Source organism: Phasianus colchicus, chromosome 11 (genome assembly GCF_987193195.1).
Source record: "Phasianus colchicus chromosome 11, bPhaCol1.hap1.1, whole genome shotgun sequence".
NCBI lineage: Eukaryota > Metazoa > Chordata > Aves > Galliformes > Phasianidae > Phasianus > Phasianus colchicus.
The window spans coordinates 7,947,224-7,961,015 of NC_143446.1; the positions used below are offsets into that span (position 1 = coordinate 7,947,224).

General features: G+C 43.2%; 1 protein-coding gene across 8 annotated transcripts in view; it reads left to right on the plus strand.

Annotated features, from left to right (window-relative positions):
- Positions 1-517: 517 nt before the first annotated feature.
- The window catches only part of CACNA1D (calcium voltage-gated channel subunit alpha1 D), a 170,212-nt gene continuing 156,937 nt past the window's right edge, over positions 518-13,792 (plus strand). For 6 of the 8 annotated variants that reach the window (XM_090148156.1, XM_090148160.1, XM_090148155.1 and 3 more), the window contains exons 1-3: positions 3,140-3,296; positions 3,840-4,158; positions 6,326-6,431. In XM_090148156.1, coding sequence (XP_090004282.1) covers positions 3,239-3,296; positions 3,840-4,158; positions 6,326-6,431 — 483 coding nt within the window. In that variant the 5' untranslated portion in view covers positions 3,140-3,238. The other 2 variants (XM_090148162.1, XM_090148157.1) reach the window with 2 other exon arrangements.

Sequence of the window (13,792 nt, forward strand, 5' to 3'; positions counted from 1 at the left end):
GCAGTTCAATTGTTTTCACCAAGTGGTGAAGCCTGGCAGCACCTCTCTTAGACCTCACTTAAGGGCTGACTGCCGCTGGGAAGGATCTCTGGTTGGAGATCCCTCCTTTGTGGAGCCCAGATCTTCAGAGATGGGTGAGCTCTTTTCCCTTCTCCTTGTAACACCTTTCTATTGTGCTAGTCCCTTTGTCATTACACCTCCTGTATCATCATTCCATTGCCTTTCTGATTCTTGCAGTTTTCATTGCTGTAAACTTCTGACCTGCGTGTGGTGCCTTCCTGATTAAAGCAGCCCTAAGTAGCAGGTGGCTCATGGCCACAGCAGCTGGATCCACTCAAAAGGTTAGAGAAAAGTCCCAGAACAAGGCCAAGAAGTGACATGGAGATAGAAGCTTTCTCTCTCCGGAGGGCACTAAAAGTGATGGTTTCCACCTAACAGGGCTTAGTATGAGACTGAAGGATATCAGAAGCATTGAGGTCTTTTTTTTTTTTTTCTAAGTCTTTCCAAGTCTTCTCTGTTGTTGTTATTTATCGTTAATTGTGGGTGAAGGATAGCTTGAAGGTGAAACAGACATAGATAAGGAAGTGATGAAAGAGAGGGCTTGTAGCAGTTCTGCTGAATGTTTTTTTTTTTAACAAAATAGTACCTTTATCACAGGGTCATACACACTATTTTAACAATGGTATGTTCAGAACAAATATCCTGAAAATAATCTCAAAAAATCAGGAAGCAGTAATTTCAGAGAAAGCCAACTGGAACTCAGAAGCATTAATTCTGTTTTGGATTGGTATAATCCTTGCTTGGTTTCATTATGTACTTCTCCCAATGGCTGCAATGTTGCCACTGGGAAAAGTATCACTGAGTGGAGGTGCTGCCCTTGCTGTTCCTACACATCCCATGGCTACTCCAGTCATGTGCATCAGTGCATGTGATTGCTGCTTTGAGACCAACGAAGGAAAAATAAAACCAAAATGCAGGGTTCTGGCTTCCGCTGTGGAGAGCTGCAAATGAAAAATTTTGGAAAGATAATTGAGGTTTTTTTTCTTTCGTGAAACGCTAAAAATGTTGGGATTGGCTTAGGATGGGAACGGAGCCATTGCAACAGGTCGAGGCGCTGAAGGTTTGAGGAACTGAGGGTTCTCGGTGTGCACAAGAGCCGGGCCGGGAGCTGTCCAGAGCGAGGGATGCGTTCACCGCAAGGCGTGGAAGGGGCGGCCCCGAACCCACTCGCGTTTCGGTGCTGACCCGGGCGCGGAGAGCCGGGCTGGCGCCAGTAGCAGGCGGCTGCGGGGCGGCGGTGTGCGGGGGCGCGCCGAGGGGCGGGCTGCGAGCCGGCGGCGGAGGGGTTAAGGCGGCGGCGGCGGTTCTATTTGCGGCCGTCGGAGCTCCGGGCGATTAGCGAGCGGCTCCGCGCCCCCGCCCGGCCCGGCCGCAGGAGCGCGGCAGCAGCAGGTGGCGGCGGCGGCAGCGAGGAGGGAGTTAAGCCCGCGGCGGCGGCGAGAGGCAGCGGCGGGAGGGGGCTGAGGAGGAGCGGCACCGGGAGGAGGGGGCTCGCGGAGCGGGCGGCGGCAGGAGGGGGGACCGACGAGCTGGCAGCGGCTCTAGCGGTTGCTAGGGATGGAGAGATCCCGTGTCACCCGGATGTGAGTGTCATGTTGGCCCAAACTCGGAGGGATTTGGCAGCGGCGAAGCAGCGGCAGCAGCGGCGGGAGGAGGAGGAGCGGGAGCAGCCCCTCGCGCGTCGCTAGTCGCTACCATGGGGGTCGGGTAGCGGAGCGCAGGGCAGCGCGCACCTGGCTCGGGGCGGCGGGGTCGTCTCGGCCCTGGGCTTTTTTCTTTTTCCTCTCGCGCGCTGAAGAAAGTGGGAATCATGCAGCACCAGCAGCAGCAGCCCGAGCAGCACCCAGAAGGTAGGAGCGGAGCGGGCAGCAAGGGCAGCGGCGTGCCCGGGGCTGAGGGAGGGGGCGCGGGGGAGGATTTGCGAGGGATTTGGGAGCCGGGGATTAGTGAGGGAGGGAAAGCGTTGGGGCCGGGGTGGGTTTGGGGCGGGGAGGGGGCGAGCGGCCGGGCTCGGGGAAGGGACCGGGAGCGGGAAGGGCGCGGGGTGATGTTCGGCGGCAAGCGGGATGCTGCGCGTGGCCGGAGCTGAGGGCGGCCGGGGGGACGCCGCTCCGAACCGGGTGCGGGGGCACAGCGCCGGCGGCAGCGGCTGGGGGAGGGCGGCTGAGGGGGCGCCGCGGGGCTGCGCCGGTCCCGTGCCGGCTCCGCACGTCCTTCCCTGCCGCGTTCGAACGATTCTCCCCCCGATCCCACAATATGAGCCGCGAATCCGTTGCCGCGTGCCCGCCGGGGGCAGAGGTTCCCCGGGGAGCGCGGCGCTCGGGCTTTGTTTCGCTCGCCAGCACTGATGAGGAGAATGACAGCTAGATGCGTCGATCGGCGGCTGGTTTGCGCCGAACCACGTTGCACGGCATCCCAGGGGGCAGGCGGAAGGCGGGGGAGATGCTGTCAAATCGTTTGAGAAAATTGGAAAAAAAAAAAAAAAAAAAAAAAAGGAGGTGGGGGAGAAACAGGCAGAAATCCTTTGCAAAACATCGGCACCGCCGCCCCCGAGCAACCTTGCCCCGAGGCCCGGCGGTAGGGGCTGCCCGGCTCCCCCCACCCCGTGCCGGCCGCGGCCCCGCGCTGACCCCGCCGCCCCGGGAGCCATCTTAGAGCCCCCGCGGCCGCCCCTCACGCAGGCACGGAGCGGCGGGGCCGGGCTCGCACACGTCGACGCACGTTCAGGGCTCTCGCGTCGCTGCCGTTATCTCCGCTCCCACAGTCTGGGAAAGGAGAGCTGTGCTCCCCTCTTCGACGAACGGCGGTCGCTGGGGAGTTATCTTCCCCTCCTGCCTGGGCAGATCCGTTCCGCTTGCCAGCCTTGATTCCCTGCGCGTGGATTCTGCCATCATTCCTCCATGTTCTGCCCACCCAGGCGTCTTCAAGTTTTGAATTTCACTTAGGAGCTGCTCCTTCCTACAGGTGCACGTAGGAGTCGGCTCTGCTGCTCCAGTCAGGAGCGGAGATCCGTGCGAGGAGGTGGCATTGAGCCATCTAAATAAAAAGAGCACAAAAACCGTGTTTAAAAGGTACGATTTATGTAGTGGAATCTCGTGAAGAAGCAGAAAGAAACATTCCTTTGCATTGGTTTCACATGTGAAACTCCACCTTATCAACATATTTACCACCACGCAGTATGGGATTTTCACTTGTGGGAGGCATCCCTGCGTTCTGCTGTGAGAATGCAGAACGAGGTGAGATTCAACTTGCTTACAGGATTTCTTTTAATCTTCTTGTTTGGGAAGGTAGCATTGGTTGTTTTCCATTGAGAAGCATGTGTAAATGACTGTTTTGCTGCTGAATGCTAAGGTACTGCGGCAGAGTTGGTCATTAGGAGGAGGTATGCTTCGTTGGATAAACATGGTGACAGGAAAGCTGCCATCGAGTCTGTACTGAGTGGGAGACTCAAAATGCGAAGTGTTGCTGAAGCACTTGTCTTGACACTTAGATTCGACTTGAAGTTATAATGCTGACTCCTGAGCCTTTTTGGCTACTGTTCAATCACATATATGCATGCGTATATGTTCAATTACGTGTACATATATTTATTTGCCTACAGTCATATATATATATATATATATATATATATATACTGCAGAGTATGAGTGTATGCACATATATAGGCATCACACCATCAAGAGGTCTTAAAATAATCTTTTCATCAAAAACACGGTGACACATTATAGCATAAAAAGTTATAAACAAGTTCTTTTTTTTTTCTCCCTTTTCTCTCACAGAGGTGAACTATGCAAGTAGCACCAGAATTCCTCTCCCTGGTGACGGACCAACTACTCAGTCCAACAGCTCAGCACCATCCAAGCAAACTGTTCTATCTTGGCAAGCTGCAATTGATGCTGCTAGACAAGCAAAGGCTGCCCAAAATATGAATTCCACCACAGCCCAGCCTGTAGGATCTCTGTCCCAAAGAAAACGCCAGCAATATGCCAAGAGCAAAAAACAGGGTAATACATCTAATAGTCGGCCACCCCGTGCCCTTTTCTGTTTATCCCTCAACAACCCAATACGAAGAGCCTGCATTAGTCTTGTAGAATGGAAGTATCCTTTGATGCAGTTTCAGTTCGTCTGTTTCTTGAGGTTTTTTAGGTGCATCAAGACTGTCTTGCAGTGTCTCTGATAGCATCATATCTAACACTATACTTCACTTACCTCTCATTAATGGTAGCTAGTTTTGCTCTTGATCAATGTTATAATAACACAGGATGTTGTTTCACCAAAGTAAGTAAATCAAATCAGAGAAGAGCTCATAATTGTTGCTTTTTTTTTTTTCTTGGGGGAGAAAGGGAACACATTCAGAATTTAACCTTCTGAATTTATAAGCTTGCATTATATTCCATCAAATCTCCATATTCTGTTCATTACCGTTCTAAAGAAGGCTGAATGCTTAAGAGTGCATCTAGCAGTGCTTACTGGGACATGGCCTCAGATGTCAAACCCTTATCTTCTATCTTGTGCTCAGATGTATCACTATTAAGACAAATGGGCCGGATGTAGAAGTCATTTAAAAATTACATTTTCCAACTGCCAAAAGTGATGAGTTCTTAGCTAAGCTAAGGATTCACTGTTGGTACATACAGGCGCCTGAACTATATTCATCTTTTGAACTTTTACAACAGTTCTACCATCAAATATTTGGAAGCTGTATGGCTGTAGATAGGAGACCAGACACACCAGCTTCCCCTCGGGGTGGTGTGCATGCTGGGAAGGATTGCTTTATCTTTGTCCCAGTGGTTGTGATTTGAAAGTCTCTGGATTTCTTTGGAAGACGTAATATCATGCAGATATGATATATTGTTTAATTCTCAAGAAAGAAGTTTGAAATAGAAGATAAAGGTTTGTTGAGGTACATGGAGAAAAATGTTTGCCTCTTAGCCATGGCAACATTCCTGTAGCAGGAAATAGCTGTTCAGGAGAGTACATTACGAAAGTAAAGCTCATTTTCTTACTTTAAACAGAACACCCATCCTGGCAGTATGAAATGTTCCTCATTTATAGGGCTTGTTTTTTCAATTCTTTGAACGTAATTAAAGATAGTGAAACAGATTCTACTTTCATTTTAAACTGGTAGAAGTCCAACTAATTTCAGTAAATTGGCCTCTCCTTGGCTAAGGTCAGTTAAATTAAATTGCTATGAATCTGAAGTGGAATAATGCAAGGCTGAGTTGGTCCCAGTAGCACTGCATCATAAAACAAGCTTGTAAGTCTTGCACTGACGTGGTTTGTTCATTTCAGTCTGGAGAATGCTATGTATTAAGATGGGTGCTCTGTTTTTTTTTGTGTACAATTTAATGGTTGTTGATATTCATGAGCTTTTATGGACATAAAAACAACCCTGGAGGTGACAAACTTTGTGTTTCCAACAAACAAATTTAAAAAGTACTTAATGGGCATGTGGGTTTAGTAGGTGTTTTCTTCAGAAAAAGTGTATTGTAAACTGACAAAAATATTCTTTGGAGGAAACAAAGATTGTATTTGGTACTCTTCCCTCAGTCTCTTATGGGAATTTTATGGACGTGTACCAACAAAGGGTGGGTTGAGATAACAAGAAAAAATGGCAAAAATCATAGCTAAGGTTCGAAGTATTCCCTATCTGAAATTCAAGTAGTCTTATCTGGGTAATTCCATCTTTTTTAGTTACAAGGAAATAATGCAGTATTTTTCAGGGAAAGGCAAATTGATGATAAGCTGAAAGATGAACTTCGTAAGTATGAGTTTGAGGAAACATCTTTTCTTTTCTCTTTTTTTTTTTTCTTTTTTACCCAAAAGAAATGCATCTCCAGGGTTCTACTACTGTTATCCAGATGTGGTGTTAAAACTGTCGCTTGTGCAAAAGCTTTGAGCCTGTATGGCTGCCAAGCCAAGAATGGTATGCTGTTAGCCATTCTACTTACCCAAACTTTGATCTGCTCTGGCCAAAGCAAAACTGTTAGGGAGTTTCACTGTCAGAAAAATGAAGAGTTCTCTGGCAACAAGAGTAATAGTTTTCTTGCTTTTGCAAAGAGAAGGGGACGTTGAGACATTGTTGTGATGGAAGGTGATGTGATGCAGTGATATAACCAATGGTGATTTGATGTTTGCCCTACTTAACAGTCTAAAGATTGCCTTAAAAGAAGAACTGTTTGTGAGTGTTGAAACAGAAAGGACAACTAGGCTTAAAAGTTTGTAGATACTTAGAATCCATTAATTCCTTAACAGGATTTTCCAGACCATTTGACATATTTATACTACTGTCTATTTTTGCCAACTGTGTGGCCTTAGCTGTTTACATCCCATTCCCAGAAGATGATTCTAATTCAACTAATCATAATTTGGTGAGTACTCTTGAGTTTTTGTTTTATACTGGTCTTGAAGTTTTATCTTGGTGGTCAAGATTAGCTGCTAGTGTTTAAGACTCTATTAAGCATAATAATTTTAGTAAAAAAAAAAATAAAATTGGTATACAGTGGTACTTTCAATTAAAATGTCAGTCAAAATATAGAATTGCTTTATTTTCAGTTCTAATACGTACTCTCTTAGGTCATATTTTAAAATAATGTTTTCAGTGGTGAAAGTCTTTGGAAGAGAACGAACCATAATGACGTGCTGTGTGTGCGTATGTATTTGTGTGGTGTAAGAACTTGTATATCAATTCCTGTTGTTGTTGAGATTACTGTTTCAATCCCTGTGAAGTTTTACTGCCTTACCTTATATACTTGTCTAATCTATTCTCAATTTTTAAGGCTGCTGTTTGGCTGTCTGTATTTTTAGCTGTTATTTTAGCTTTTATTAAAAGAGAATGGTGGAAAACTGTACAGCAAAGTGGTAAGAACGTCAACGTGAATTCTAGAAGCACTTACTGCTGTTATAAGTTGTTTTGAAAAGGGATGATAACACAATGGGTACTTCATTTGTGGAGCTGTATTTCTTCAGCTGAAAATAGGATAGCAGTGTTGTACTTGAAAATGTAACGAAAAATAATTTAGTTGCTAGTCTCCAAGTCTTACAGATTCTATTACACACAAGGGTGATTTGAAATACATTATCATGGTTTCATTTATTCTAAACAGCATTTTGAAGTAGTTAGCAGAGCTCTGTGGTCCTATGAGTTCTGAAAGTCTGTGATTTGTTTTCTGGCGTGGTGGTGGTGGGGAAGGGTGCCAGGTCAATGAGCAGGTAATTTTGGATTGCTTTAGAAGGGAAATTTTAGGTTGATATGAGGCTTTCTGTTTATGAAGATAAATGTGTGCATTTTGTGCATGTGAGCATGTTTATTTTCCTAAAAGAATTATTCTAGTCATATGACCCATTTTACATACATCTCATTTATCAAGATTAAGCAAATACAAACAATAAAAATGCTGGTGAAAGGCGGAATAATTCAGGTCAGCGTAAAGAACGCATCGTGCAGCTGTTTATCTAGCCAGCCAATAGTCTCTATTTCTTCATTTTACCCTCTGTGAGAAATTCAGGGCACAAGTCTCCATAGCTGTCAATCCACCAAGAGGTCTGCTAATAACTGCTTTCATAAAGCATTACGTGAAAAGGGCAAAACAGCTACTTGTGTAAGAAGCGAATAACTTTGAAATAAATGTTTTTTAGCATTTGTTTTGTTAGGTTGGTATTTGACCTAATTCTACAATGTGTTTAGAAAGAGATGGACATTTCTGTATTTGATGGTTTTATTAAAGTGGATGGGTGGACAGGTTGGTCTGAACAAAAACACGTTATGCTTTTTTAGTAAGAGGTCTCTGTCCCTTTAAAGTAGGAAGGGTCTTGAACACTCTGAGCTTTGGATCTTGAACACACTCAGCTGTACATATAATTTGATAATTTTGCCATTTAAATTTGCAACTTGTGTATACTGATGTTAATTACTCATAATTTCACTAGGTTTGCTCAAGTACTGGCATGTGCTGGGGCAGACTCAGCCCAGATAACGGAATGTAAAGGTGCATCCTGTCTGCTTGCTCTGATAACATAAATTGCTCTGGAATGACAAGTATTGGCTTTCTTTATAGCAAGGGTTCTAAATCATAAAATACATGAACAATTGCTCTGAGTTCATGTAACCTCCTCTGGGATTTTGTTGCTATTTTTTTTCTAGTTTAGCCCAACTTTCTTTGTAAAACCCATAGTGAGGATTCAAGTATAATGTGAAGCAGTACTGTATTTGAGCTGATTTAGAAATTGTCAGGCTTAATTGGGAATCTGTTTCAGCACATATTTCCTGATTCTTGGTATGCATATGAACACATGTTTGAGGCAGAGGTGTCAGTTGTTACAATACTGTTGAGTAATGTTCAAATCTTTTTTGTTACTGGTTTAAAAATCACATCGAATCATAGAAAGGCCTGGGTTGAAAAGGACCACAATAATCATCTAGTTTCAATCCCCCTGCTATGTGCAGGGTCACCAACCACTAGACCAGGCTGTCCAGAGCTTACAAATTGTATTAGATTTGTGAGTATGGAAGGATTTTAGCCACTGTTCTATGGAGGTGTTTCTCTTTTATAAGCTCCGTGTTGCCAGTTTGATCTCTCTTTAATTCAAACTCAAACACTGAGGATAAATAAGATACTCTCCTTATCTACTTCCAACCCAGGCTTGTGGTGCCATCAACCCCACAGTCTCGTCTTCATCCTTTCCCTATTCTGGATGCAGGCATCCACTGACATTGTACAGATTTCAGTATTTGCATCATTTCTGTCTTGTGGGGAGAGACTGGAGTGAAGCGTGGTCTGCTTCCAGTGCCTTCCCTTTCTCATTATGTAAACCCCAGAAGCTCGGCTTTATAAATTTTAGTTTGTGCGTGAATTTAGGGCTTGGTTTTCAGGGAGTGGGTATATCAACATTACTTCATTGAGTTGAACTGGTTAACTGTTTCCTACAAGCCTGCTGAAGTGGCTTATGTGTTTTGTAATTTGCAGTAAAACCCCAGAACCTCAGACATGTTCATACTTCATTTTTATATTTAGAGGTGAACAGAGGTAAAACACGTATAGTCTGTGTTCAGGTGTGAGAAGGGGGAACAGGGTACAAGAATGCAGAAAACAGTGGAGCATGGATAAGTGGGAAGTAGAAATGGAACTTGTTCTGTTCTGCCTTTTTGCTGTTCTCTGGGAGTACAAGGTGCACTAACTCTTTTTTCTTGCACAGTAAACTCATAGCCTCATTCCCACTTAAGAACGGTATGTTAGTACTGGATGGTACAAAACAATGTTTTTCAAACAAATCAGGAGTACAGAGTTAAATTGTGAATGGACTGAGCTTGGCCACTAACCAGTGTTACAGTCCTGTGCTCTGGGAAAAGTTTATCAAGAAAATGCCTTAACATGTTTTTGGTGTGTGCTAGGAATGGTGGGAGGAAGGGATGTTCTCTTCCTTGAGTGGAGCACTTCTGTCATGCTTGTCTGTTCTGCACAGAGCACACTACAGTCTGATGAACTTTACAAAGCTACTCAGCTAGATTCCAAATTCTACTTAATTGTTTAGTCCTTAATCAGTTCACAAGTGGGCATAATTCTTCTGAAGGCAGATTTTTTTTTCTCCTGCATCAGGAGAACAGGGTCAGTATAATCCCTGCTGAAATTCTCATAATCTCACCACTTCGTTCATGTTTAAATTTATTTTTTTTCATCTGCTTTCAGAAGTTTCAGGTGATCTGAACTTGCTGTGCTGGATTCAGCTGTTCTTTTGGCAGTGTCTCTTGTTTGGGTTTGATAAGAAGCTGTTTTTGGATGGACAATGAGTTTCCTGTATATGTATTTCTTCTATTTCTGCCTTTTCTGCTTTTTATCCACGTCCATGTTGTGTTATTTTCCCTCGTGTCTTTTGTCTTCATTAACTTCCCACTCATTTCTTATCTTTTACTTTGCTTTCTGGCTTCCCTCTCTGTTTACTCTTCTGTTGGTCCTCTCCTGCACCATGCTTTGCTCTCATTGTCCCACCTCAATTTTTTTTTCTTGTATCATCTTGTCATACTGTGTTCTGTTCTCTCTTCCTTCCTTGTGCTTTGCCTCCTACTTACTTTACCACTGGTTTGACTAGCACTGGGCTTCTTTACAGCATGCAGGCAGACTAGCATGTGGGTCTGCATTTCTGTTGTGATCAAAGAATTTTTAGTTTTTCTTCTTTTAATAACTCAACATGAACGATAAGAAGGCATCCATGCTGAATCTATGAAGACATGACCCCTGAAATTTGAGCTGAGCCTGCTTTGGGTGTATTGCATCTCTTGTGACCAGACTCCTCAGGTTTTCGCTGGTGAGGTTGTTCTGCATAAGAGGTTGAAAGCCCCCATTTGGGGGGATTTGCATTAATTACAGCAAATTGGCAAGTGCAAAATCACAAGCACAAAGCTCTTGAGTCTGCTGATAATCACAGACTCTATGCCTGCAACAACAGGATTCTTCAGCTTTGCTTCTGACTATGATTGTCAGTGGGGAACTCTCTCAAAGGGTGAGGTCTCCCAGCTGTGCCTACAGAACTCATTAGCTGGATACCTCATTTATTTAAAGTTTTCCCAGGCCACTGGAACTGGGAGAGCCATGGTGAGGGATACTGCCACAGAAAGGTACTGTCTGAGTTTTCTCTAAGGCAAAGATGTTCTCTTTAAGTAGATTTAGGTGCTGGCCCTGAACTGTTAGTTGTGCCTTCAATCTAGGTCACAGCAGCAGAGTACTCACCCACTTGAACTCCTGACTTAAGGTGTCGGGCTTCCTATCCTTATCTCATTAGAAATCCCATGACTCATTCAGTCCTATGGCCATATGACTAATTAATCCACCCATTGAAAAGATTGTTGGATTTTACCTTGCACTTGGCTATGCTATACATAGCTTATCTGAAAATGTATTTTGTGGAATGCTGTGGGTTTTGACAACATTTAATATGTTGGAATCAGTTGAATTGCTAAATATTCTGTGCTGTATTTTAAATGGGATTGTACTTATACATGCTGTATTTGCCATGTTTACTCTTCCAGCTGAGGGTGTTGTGGAGCCCAGGTCTCTTCTTTTTCGGTGCATTGATGACTCTGATGTCTGTTTTCTTGTTTGTTGTTCAACAGCAGCAGCCTGACTTATTTTGCTAAAAATTAGCAGTGTGGCTGTTTGATGGTTACTAAGTGAGGCAGTGTGCTTTAGCAAATAACCTTTGGACAGCTGTTCCTTAATTGATGACCCTTCTGTAAGTAGATTATTTAAAAATGATACGTTTTACTCAACCCTATCTTCATATTTGATTTTTTTTTTTCTTTCTGCCAGCCCTATATTTCCAATATTATGCACTTGCAAGCTGTTATGGAATAGTTTGACTTTTATTAGTGCTGATCATATTCTGAAGAAACCTTTTTTTGTGTGTTATAATGCACACCTCTTCAGAATAAAATGAGGGTTCTGGATTGCTAGCACATCACATCCACTTTGTCCTGCAGCCACCTCTTAGGCCTACTCTGCTCGGTGTCTCTCTACTATGCTAGTAGAGCTGGTTCTTGATTTATTTTTATTTTATTTTTTTGATAAGGAGAATTGCTGTATGTCAAGTGCATCTCTAGTGGTGAATGAAAAAGAAATTTTGCTTCTTCCTCTGGCTTAGGAAAAGGGAAGAAAGGTGTGAGCAAGACTTAACTGGAGATTTCCAACTGCTAGAGGGTCTGCTTGGGCCTCTGGTGGTTTGGGAATAACACAGGCTTGTCCTTATTACTCTTTTGTGTGCCCCAGTATAACTGAAGATCTGGCTACTTCAGCACAGATGAAAACAAGTCTTACAAGTTTTAGTTAATGACACTGGAAAAATAATTTCCTATCTTTTTGTAGGAGATAGCTGTTCAGTTATCCAGACCAGGAGGCCCCACAAAAAGATGTACTTAATCATTGCTGTTTGAAAGAAAATGTTTTTTCCACTTTCGAAGTTGCATGCTTGTTCCTATGGGGAATTCCTACTAAGGGCCTGTCTCTCCTTAAAAAGATTTGCTGGTAGTGCATTGCTGGCAAAATGCCTAGGGAGATGCAGCGTATACCAGAAAGGACTGGAAGAGTTCTTTTTTCTAATATAGCCTAAAGTCAGTCTTCCAAAGTGAATAGTGCCACATTTTTAGAAGGTGGATTTGTTAGTTTAATTGTGCTGGGAAATGCTGTGGGGCTTTATTCCTTCTCTTGTTGCCTTTTTTTTCTTTGTCAGCTTAATAAAGGTACGTCTGCAAAATTTTGTAGTCTAGGCTGCTCTCAGTAACATTGTGCCCTTCTAAATATACCGTATTGTTAGTTACTGTAACAGCTGAATGGGTAGTGGGAAAGCAGTTGAGTCTTATGTGGTCAGTCAAGTTTCAAGAGTTTCAGATGAGTGGCAGAAGTTGGTACTTTTTAAACAAACTGTTGACGTAGTGCATGAGTTGTTTCATAAATGCCCCAAAAGAAATATGAACAAACCAATTTGCTTTGTCAATCATGTGAATTGCTTGATGTTGGAATAAACTACTAAATGCAGTGAAATTCTTTATACAGTTATATTCCTTGATGATGATAGCTGGTAAGCTAAAGGAGACCTTGAAAATTGCAGTTCTGAAACTTACTCCAAAAAAATGAATACTTTCAATTGTGAATCTTTACATATTGCCATGTACTGTTGCCGTGCCAGAAGTGGATTGCCATAAACATTATTTAGGGCCATAATTATTATTCGCTTTACAAGAGTTTAGAAACAAAACCGACAACAAACAAGCTGTGCAGGGCAGAGATGTTAACCTGAGCAACTTCTCACCCAAAGCACGTCGTGCACTGAGATCTTCCCATGCAGCCAGGCTGGAGGGGGCTGTGAGCAACCAGGTTTAATGGGAGGAGTCCCTGCCTATAGCGAGGGGATGGTCTAGATGATCTCAAAGGTCCCTTCCAACCCAAACCATTCTATGACTGTTTCTGTATTTTTGTCTGTGTGATGAGTGCTGTGCCTTGAAGTATGACAGTTTGGATCCGTGCTGGAGGTGTTGGTCACAGGCATGTTTGCTTATTCCATTTCAGCAGAAATGGAGTTCTGGGTGCATTCAGAACCCAGTTTGTGTTTGCTTCAGAAGACTCATGTACCTTTTTAAGATTAACTAAAATGAATTTGCTGATCTGCTGAGGTTTAATAATGAACTATTTCAGTGATGGTTAATTGGATGTGTGATTTGATTTACCATTCGATGCTGTTAAGCACCAAAACCTTTTGCTTCTGCTGGGCCATCTGGAGGGACAGGACCATGAAATAAGGTTAAGTGAATTATAGAGATAGTAGGAGAATGTTAATTAGGTGCATTTGCTTTTCAACACTAGTCTTTTTTTGGTTATTGTGTGATTCTTTGCAATAAAATACTAATTTAATGAATTACAACTAAAATTCCTTCCCTCCTTCCTTTCAGCAAATGTTGAACTCATGATCTTATCTTCACTTGTGTAAAACTGATCTGGTAGCACTGATTTCAGAGCTTAATGTTCATGTTTTTTCACACTTATTTTCATGAGCAAAAGTACTTTTGGAGTTGCATTCTCACTGAAGAATGCTTTGATTCTTATCAGAAATCTTGGTCCTTGCTTTTGGCATTTGAAGCCAAACTTTACTTAAAGACTTGAGATATATGCTCAAAACTTAACTATGAAAGTAACATTTTCAATGAAATCAACGACTGAAGTGATGAACAGATTAAACAGACCGATTT